The following is a 9301-nucleotide window of genomic DNA, read 5'->3' as shown; positions in this document are numbered from 1 at the left end:
TACATATATATATATATATATATATATATATATATATATATATATATATATATATATATATATATATATATATATATATATATATATATATATATATATATATATATATATATATGCAGGCTATGGAAATAGCATATTTCGGCATAGCATATATGCTATTTCCATAGTCTGCATTTATACATAGTATGTATTGCCACCCTATTCCTATCCATTCTTGCTATCTCTCCTCCTTTCTTTCCCTCTCCTTTTTCTCACGCTAGCAGCATGTCAAGGTGCTTCAGGTTTCGATGGCAGATGCCACGGCTAGAAATATCACCTCCTTCCATTGTTAATTTTATTAATGAATAGCCAATAACAACAACAACAAAATATGCGACAGAAGGCTTCTTACTCCTGCGGATCTGACAGGACGAAAAAAAAAAAGATGACCAGAACACTTCGCTAACATTCTTCGTTCATGTTCAATGGTAAACTAACCGCGGAGGTGCTGTCCTGCATGGTATATCTTCGGGGTGCGTTTTTATTTCGTTAATAATTTACCATCGACATTCACCAGCTACGTTGTGTCTCGTGCTTACAATTAATTACTATAATTAGCTTTGGTAATTAGTTGTAATTACCAAAGCGAATTATGGTAATGATGTCCAATACGTAAATCAGACCTTGCAGAAAAAGGCGAACGCGTCATGTGAACCGCACACCAGACCAGCCGCTACGCCGTCTGACGCCGATTTGCAGAATCGCAAGAGGACACTTCACCGTAAAAGAGCAAAACAAATACCATGGAAGTGTAAATTACCCGCGCGTAAGCACTGGCCACCTGAACTCCGGCTACGCCCGATGCAAGACGGGCGAGGGAGCACCCGATGGAGAGGGAGGGAGCTCTGCACTCGAGCGAGGCAAAGAGAGAGAGATGGGGGACCCCGCTGTGGGCCAAGAGCCGGAGATGAGCCAACAAGGCACGCCGAGCTACTACGTATAGCGCCGCTTAGTAGAAAGCCGCGCGCCACCCGCACAGGTGCAGCACACAGGGGTGGGAGCGAAGTCGAGTTGCCCCCATGAGACGGCGCGCATTCACCGGCGCCCCAGACAGCTGGCTCGCGCTCGGCAAGCGTCACAACGTCCCGTGTGGGAAAAGAGAGAGGGTGTACGGAACACCCGGGCAGAGAGAAAGGAAGTGTAACGCGGGATGCACGAGGGCTGAGAAAGGAGGAATAGAACTCGCATACGTTGAAGCGGAGGAACTCAGTGGGAGAGCAGCGCGGAGCGGCAAGGACCCGGTGCAGTGGAAAATACAGCGAACTCGCGTCATTTTTTTCCCCACTAGTTGGTGGCGCCGTCTGGTGAGTGAACGGCGAACGACGCTGCCGTCTCCCACGGGCTTGGATTGGCCGGGGACGTTGGTCGCTCCGCCTCCGAAGCTCTCCATTGGGCGGACGCTCCGCTGGCCTATAAAAGCCTGGCTCCTTCCTTCTTTCGGCCATTTCCCTGCATATTGCAACGTCGTGACGAGCGTTTCTGAAAGCCTCGCTCGCGATTGTTGACTGTCGTGTCTAGGGAAGCTTCTTCGAAGTTCCCCGTGTTCGGTTTCAAGCGGCATCCGAGTGGCACGGTTCGCTACGGTGATTCCTGACCTGCCCTTTCGGATTATCCTTCTACCTCACGAAGCGGCGCCGTCGCCCCGTTCGGATTATTCAATGACCATGAAGGCGCAGTCCGAGCAGCAGCAGGCCATCAGCCGGTGCCTTGCCAAGGTGGCCGAGGGTCGCGTCGGTCGCGGTGGTCGCAAGGAGCGCGACCTGAACCACGAAGAGATGCAGTCGCTGCTGGCCAAGCTCAAGGAACTGGTGCCCAACATGCCGCGCAACAAGAAGCTCTCCAAGCTGGAGATAATCCAAAACGTCATCGACTACATCCTCGACCTGCAGATCGCCCTGGAGACTCATCCCGCCACCCGCTCGTCGCATCCAGCGGGATCTAGCACGAGTCCGGCGCGGCAACCGCTGGGCGTTCTATCGCCCTCTACCAACGCCGTGGCCAACACTTGCTCGGCGCAAGAGGTAATTGTCATCCGTACTTTTCTGTCCTATCCTTGTTTTAAGTTCTGCAGTGCAATTTGCTGCATCCACACGCGGGACTTCTATCTCTGCCATGCGCGCGACTTCAATGTTCATTCGTATCCGATTGCATCGAAGCCTCATGCTATCAATTCTTCCGTTCTGATTTAAATGCAGTTTCAAATCGGCTGTGCAGTCCACCTCCGTCATGTTTCGCTTTCCAGTCACATAGCCCGAGATTGACCCCGGTTCTAGATAACACCGGTTAAGTCGTCATTAAAAAGAGGCGCAGTGGTCATCCGGGAACGCCCGCGAAATAACACCTCACTACGACGTCACACCTACGTCACCGTCGTGGCTGCATTCCCAAGTCATTACGCGGTAGACACCTATTGCCGTAGGGCCTACAGGTGCGTGTCCCCTTCTACGCATCGAGACAGCGGCCGTGGTTAGGCGATTTGTTTTCCGCAATGCCGGTGCAGGCGCGCGTGGCGCTTTTCTGTACATTTTTTTGTCTTTTTGCCTGCATCACGGCCTGTGGCGGTCGTGGTTGTCTCGCTTGGGTGCGTTCGCGTTTGAGCGCGGCACGCAATCTTTGCTGATAGCTGGCCTCGCTGCTTTCCTCGCTTCGTTGCTAGGCCGTGTGTGCATCTATATTTTAGTGCCCGCGGTTTTCACTCGTCGCACCGTACGTACATACGTAGCTTGCCAATCCTCTCCTCTGAGCTTGCCCTTATCTTAGGAGGCCTCGCTTAAATCTGATCAGCACCTTCTTTAAGCTGACAAAGACAACCAAAAAAAAAAACCGCTTAGATATGAAGTCGCATCAGCTGTGCGAGCCCTCTTGTTCCGAGCGTGGGCCCCTAGTAGTGAGCTGCTGAGTCACGTAGAGCCTTTGCGGAGTTTGAGCTGATGCGCGTAGCCAGTACAGCATCGTTGTTTGTTCCCGTGTCCGGCGCTGACGTGGCCGCTTTCCGAAGCCGGATCTAGCTGCCACTCGCTTGCGTTTTTCTCTGCGATAGCCATCGGGTCTGCCGCGTGCGTTCAACTCTGGCCGGAGAAGCTCCCGCGGGCGCACCCCCCTCCTCATCGAAATGGCTGCAGTGTATTGTTCCTTTTGCGCGCGATGTTCTTGAAAGCCGTTTGCGACGCACGGCGTTGGTGCGAGGCTATCTAGCTGTGCGCCCCGAGGGGAAAAAAAAACATACCCGAGGACTTCTTCGGCGAAGCGAGGAGGTGTTTGACTTCCTTGACGGGCCGTGCGGCAGCAGAACTGGTTTCGTGCGGCCTCCCCGACGCTAGCAGGGGCCGCGTGGATGACGATGTGGGTCAGGCCGCCGCTCTGTTGTAACGCTAGCGCCGCGCCAGCCCAACGGGCCCAGCTCGTACGCGCTTTCTTGTTCCCCCGTCCGACTGCCTGCCACTTGGGCCTTCTTTTCATGGCTGACGACGCGTTCCTTAGCGCTGAATGTCCAGCGCGTGTTCTTCGCTGGCCGTCCCTTGCCAAGATTCTTAGTGGGAGACCGCCATACATATTCAGCGGTGGTCTCTGCATCCTATTTTGGCGGCGGCAAGGGCTTTCTTTCGTCCACGAGTGTGCCCTTGGTTAGCTCTTTCGCGTGGAGTTCCTGTTTATGCTTCGTTCGGCTTCTTATGAGAAGTAACCCGTAGTGCCTTGTGGAAAATCTCGCTGTTGGAGACAGTGGATTGAGTAGGGCTTTCGCAATACTGCACGCAATAAAACCAACTTGAGGGCGCTTCGTTTATCAGTAGCATGGCACCGCTTATTGCTGCATTTCTGGGGAAGCCTAAGTCACCCGGTACCTTGCTCTTGCTTTATCGTATTGTGACAGGGCATGGTGCAGCTCAAGGCGTGTCTATATTAGTAGCCATTGTTTTTTGTGTGTTGCTTTAAGTCCGTGAAATGATTGTGGTGCCTTGAGCGCATGTCCTGACGTCTGCGATTTTCTTCTGTCTTTTCAGGTGACCCACACCGACAAGATCCCCAGCCACCTCGCCGACATCATGTCGACAGTAGTACCGTCGTCGCGCCCAGTCTCGTGCTAGGACTTGTGAGAAACTTTGACGAGTGTGAAGTGTTTTTCTTTTTTTTTTCCTTACGTTCACATCCCCCGCGTTCTCTGCGAGAGGCGCTCGTCGCCCTAAGCCCGGGCCCCACGGCTAGTCGTTCGTTCCACCAACAATCCCGGGAGGCAACGCGATGACGTCGCGTATATAAGGTTACCGGGCTGTCCCGGTCCAGGCGTGCGCTTCGTCTCACCGCCGAGGTTTCCAGCAACCATCTTGTATAGAACCCGCGAGAACACATCCAGCATACTGAAAAGCCATCCCGGTCAATGCAGCCAATCACTCGCCTGTACTCCGTGTCCTGTTGGAGATCGCTGCTCTGTGGTCCGTGGCCTCCAGCGTCTGATGGCAGCATTCACCTTTTGCCCAGTCCGCGTCGTCCACAAGCGGTGCGCCTGCGCAGATCGTTTCGGCCATCACGTGACAGGCATCCAGAGCCAATAACGGTCTTCTAGAAGTGTGCCTGGACCACACTTGCTCGCACGTCTTCAGCAAGACCGGAGGCCCCGTCCCAAGCCCAGGGGTGCTTCCTCTTGCCACCAATTGACGTCTTGCCGGAAGGTGTCCCTTAGTATGAACTCTATGGACCAGCACAGTATTACCATGAGAACTGTGTTTTCTTGCCCATGTATGTTGTCACAAAACATGTCATGTTGGGGGGGGGGGGGAGGCGGGTCACCGCCTCGCCAAATGTAGAAAGCCAGAGTGCAGCAGGTTCTTGCTCATTTGCTGATCATGTGCAATCAAATGTACTTTTCCTTCTTGGGTGTGCTTGTGTGTTGGGAGTGAATGCGCGAGCTGTGTGTGCGCCAGTTTAATTTTGTTATGGCATATTTTTGGGGGACCCCGGTTTTTATTTATAACACTTTTTTTTACCTTCCACACATCTTAACAGTACAAACATATTCAAACGCCTTTGTGGCATATGGAAGGAAGACGACTGGCGTTAAAACAGGAGGCCATTTTCTTAGCACCTACTCCCGAAGCTAGTCCGGTAACATTCGAGACGTGCTCAGAGTTCACGGGCTGCGTAGTTACTTAAACCTTAAGCAGCTGGTGCAGCTTGCCAAGTCTTGCCACGTGTATTAATTTTTTTGATGTATTTTTCCGAACAATGTCTTTTCAAGATGCGTTTACATGAAGGCGCATGGACCAAGGGAGAGGCCCTTGCCCTGCAGTGGGCATAGTCAAGCTGCTGCTGTTGATGATGAGTGCTCTTATCTAAATGTGGCGAAGCTGCTCGGCCCTAGCTCCTCAGTATGATTCCTTTTGCACTTATCTGCATATGCGATCTCAAGCTACCGTGCATATGTGTCTTCAATAAGATTTTTTTAATGGGGGCGGTTTACGTTAAGATGATTCGGTGAAAAGTAGATGCGTTATACTTGAAGGGCATTCATGTAAATGCAGCTTTACACACGTCTGTGATGCCTGGTCTCTAGCACTCTGCATCAGCCACCGCTCTGGTCTATATTGGTGAACATTCTTAAAAGGATTACAGGTCTCTGCATTGAGCAAGGCAGGAGATAGACTATATAATGTTTTCAAGCATTTCCAAAATAGGGCAGTTTTCTAATGCACATTGTTATGAAAAGCTTGCCTGCTGTGATGGTGCACTTTAAACCGGTAAACTTACTTAATCCTGTTTGGCCCCTCGTCTTCCTTTCCTCGGACACCGACACATTGTGGTTTTTGGACGAGCACACTTTTCTACATAATGTATCTATATTATTTGTACAGAGAGCCTCCTACACGCTATTAGAGAGTCCTATATGTTTTGCGTTGTTGTGATAAGTTTGCGAGAACAAACGATGTCTTAAGTAATAAAACAAAAGGGTATTGAAGTTCACGTTCTTGTCCCCTTGATTTGTTCCATCGTTAACTCTGTGCATAATGCACAATGTCATTGGTTGACTTAGCGAGCCTCATGTGAGTATCCCGCACTCACCTATGCTATGTTACTCTGGCGGGTAACCATGGTGTCACCAAGGGTGACTTACTGGTGGGGCTGATGCAGTGGCCTCATTTGATGGCATTTTATCAATATTCACATAGCGCATCCTTGCACGAGGCTCATTATAGATGGGAACAAGAAGAAAAAGCAATGGGCAGAGCCTTCTCTGGGCTTACATTACTTAAACGAGCTTTCAACAGGGGAATGTAGAAAAGAGACGACGGCTTTGTCGTTTTTCCAGCATTGTGAAAGTGCATCCACAGCTTTGTAGTGTTTTCTACAAATTTTTTCTACAAGTCTCAGCGAGAGAATTAATTAATGGTTAAGCGGGTACCGCTGTAGACTATAGGCCTGCAACGTTTGGCAAAAATTTGCTACAGTGCTGTAGTTCAATCTACTGGGGCAACACATTTGTTACGTCATGTGACCACGAGTTTGCACAAAAGATAAGAGGGGTCGCTAATATGCACACAGGGTAAGACTGGAAACGCATAGGGACAGAAAACTGCCCAATGTAGAAGAAATATCCTTCATCAGACCACTCCATCCATTTAATTACGTTTTAAGCACTAATTGCTCTTACGCTCTAAACATGAATACGCCTATATGGTAGTAAACTGTCCTCCGGGGCACTCCCTTTTATAAAAGAGTGTGCCCTAGAGGACAGCTTACTCTCTTTTTGCTCCTTTCTGTTCTGAGTGTAGCTCCCATTCTCGGCCAACTCAGGCGAACACCGTCCGGAAATCGCAGGGAACCTGAAGCCGGGTACCTTTCCGAAAAGCTCGCAAACTTTCAGTCCGAATGGTATCCGGCAGGACAGAAACTTCATCCAGCAGGATTTTGGATAACTCCGGCGCTAACAGAGCGGCTTTGCTTTCCGATTACTTGGACCACACAGCCGTCGGCGTAGCCTCTCGATGTACAAGGTCTAATTTGCCCCGTTCGTCGTATTTCATAGGTTAGTTGTGCACTCCCACATGCTACACGGCAGCAGCCCTTACAAAAATGGCCTATGGACAGTCTATAGACTTCTTGTAGCCTGCATTGCCTTCCTACAGATGTTTATTTTTGTATATTTATAGTCTATCTAAAGACAACAAAAAGTGCATGGCCATAATTCCAGATTTTCTATAGACTGTTCATGGGATTTATATTGCCTAGAGTGTGTTCTCTAGGGTTTGGCTGTAGAGAGTCTACAGAATTTAGACACAAGTCTATGGACAGCTTATAGACTGCCTAAAGAAATCTTTGTAAGGGAGTGATGAGCACTTGGAAGTGGCTAAATCGTCGTTTCATTGGCTCGTTCTGCGCATGGAGACAGTGCCAATAGCACTGCCGATGTGCAACAGAGCCGGTGAATCATGGGAGAGAACCGCTCGTCTGTGTCGCTAACGGCTGCTTTATGTAGCCGCGCACGCACTTACGTAAGAAGGCGGCCGATCGCGATTTCCCGTCGAACAGCGAAAGCCGCTAGTGACACTGAACGTGCTAGGATGCACTACGGCTTCCCCGCAATCCATTTCGTGCTTACACTTACTCTCGATGGCGAGATTAAAAAATTGGTTGTTGTTGGGGAAAGGAAATTTCAAAGTATCGTTCTCACACATCGGCGGACACCTGAACCGCGCCATAAAGGAAGGGATAAAGAGGGACTGAGAGAAGAAAGGTTGAAAAAGGTGCCGTAGTGGAGGGCTCCGGAATAATTTCGACCACGTGGGGATCTTTAACGAGCACTGACATAGCACAGCGCATGGGTGCCTTTGCGTTTCGCCTAGATTATATTTCCTTTGCAGTGAAAGCTGTAGTACCTCTGTACGAGCCATTAGTAGAAGCAACTTAGGGAGTCCAGCCCAGCCGTATAGCGCGTTAAGTGGTCACCAGCGCCACGTACCACAAAGCGCGATTGAAGTGGCCACTGACCAATGGAGTTAGTTTTGCTAAACCCTCCATGAGATTTGAAGGTGACACCATCGCCACTTCACAGCGCGATTGAGGTGTCCATGCAGTGATGCGGTGAGCCGGTTACGCGCCTTTCCTTTCCTCAAAACCAATAGATGGTTTAGACTGCGAATAAGACAAAACTGGGAACTATAGATTTGAACTGAAGAGTATATAGGTATGCTAGTGAGACGCAGGCCTCCGGAGAGTCCCCGGTGAAACGTCAAAACTGGCCGGCCACTATATACTGCCTTAATGCACTAACCTCAGATGTAGCCTGTTGTTTGTATATTGGCGGCGGCAAGATGCATTCGCCGTTCGCTGCAAAACATCTCAAATATAGTGCCTAGAATATACTGGCTAGTGAGCCGACCGTGGCCTCCCCGGTTGCACCGAAGGCGATGAATGCCGACGGCCGCCGCATGGAGCGCTGCAAGTCGGGAGGGTGCGGGACCTGCAGCTCTCGCTTGTGGACGGCAGATATGTTCACCATCATTTTGCGATCCACCAATTCACCAGCGCTTGCTTCTCAGAACCACAGCATGTGGTGCACTTTTCAATTACTAAAGCTCCGCTGTCGGCACCAGATCGTTTCAGGCTCACCGATTCGGCACTCTAAATGGCTGAGCCCAATTCGGAGGCTTCCGACGTGGGTCGCCTGTGATGCTTTGCTTGAGGCTTTTACTCGCACAGATGTCTAGTTTTCCTCTTTGCTGATATTTTGAGCACAATGTGTTTTAGATAATGCGTGAATATCGTGTCGGCTTTCAGACGCGGTTTATCGCGGGGAAGCTCGCTGGTTACTACGGTGATACTGAACATGCGCTCGATAAAACTGCTCTCAAAATGTTTCTCCCAAACCACGGCAGCTGGTATCAGCCTTGCGTCTTATCGTTTGCAGTTCCGTTCCCATTCTGCAAGTAGCGTCAGATGGTGCAGTGTAAAACATGGAAACGCGCTCCTTGTTCGAGCGGTATATACCGCTTTTACACTGTGGCACAAAGCAAGTCTTCTCTGTGCACTGCCGTTTTGGCTTTGGCGTCCTTCTGTGCAGTAACATGTAGCTCGTTTAGTGATGGGCACGGCAAAAAAACAATCGAGAGCTCAGTCCACGATTTGACTACACGGTGAAAGAACTCAGAACGGATACACGCGCGCACAAAACCGACGAAATCACCATAGAACTACTCGGAGGAGCGGACGCGATGACTTGCATGTCCAAGCAGCCACACAGGACAACAGACACTACACCTCGCTCAACAAA

The 9301-nt window shown here is 50.2% G+C and overlaps 1 protein-coding gene across 1 annotated transcript; it reads left to right on the top strand.

The window, feature by feature from the left end:
- The first annotated feature begins 1483 nt into the window (after window positions 1–1483).
- On the top strand, window positions 1484–5994 carry LOC144107813 (DNA-binding protein inhibitor ID-1-like). Its single transcript, XM_077641009.1, has 2 exons — window positions 1484–2060; window positions 4041–5994. Exons 1-2 carry the CDS (start codon window positions 1698–1700, stop codon window positions 4122–4124), a joined length of 447 nt encoding a protein of 148 aa, XP_077497135.1. The 5' UTR covers window positions 1484–1697; the 3' UTR covers window positions 4125–5994.
- The last annotated feature ends 3307 nt before the right edge of the window (window positions 5995–9301 follow it).

The sequence above is a fragment of the Amblyomma americanum genome, chromosome 10, assembly GCF_052857255.1.
Source record: "Amblyomma americanum isolate KBUSLIRL-KWMA chromosome 10, ASM5285725v1, whole genome shotgun sequence".
Lineage (NCBI taxonomy): Eukaryota > Metazoa > Arthropoda > Arachnida > Ixodida > Ixodidae > Amblyomma > Amblyomma americanum.
Note: the sequence above shows the minus strand (reverse complement) of the source record. Positions and strands in the feature narration are given on the sequence as shown.

Excerpts from the sequence above, each read along its gene's own strand:
- LOC144107813 (XM_077641009.1), top strand. The coding sequence starts at position 1,698 with ATGACCATGAAGGCGCAGTCCGAGCAGCAGCAGGCCATCAGCCGGTGC. Across the intron at positions 2,061-4,040 it reads ACACTTGCTCGGCGCAAGAG|GTGACCCACACCGACAAGAT; the intron begins GTAATTGTCATC and ends CTGTCTTTTCAG.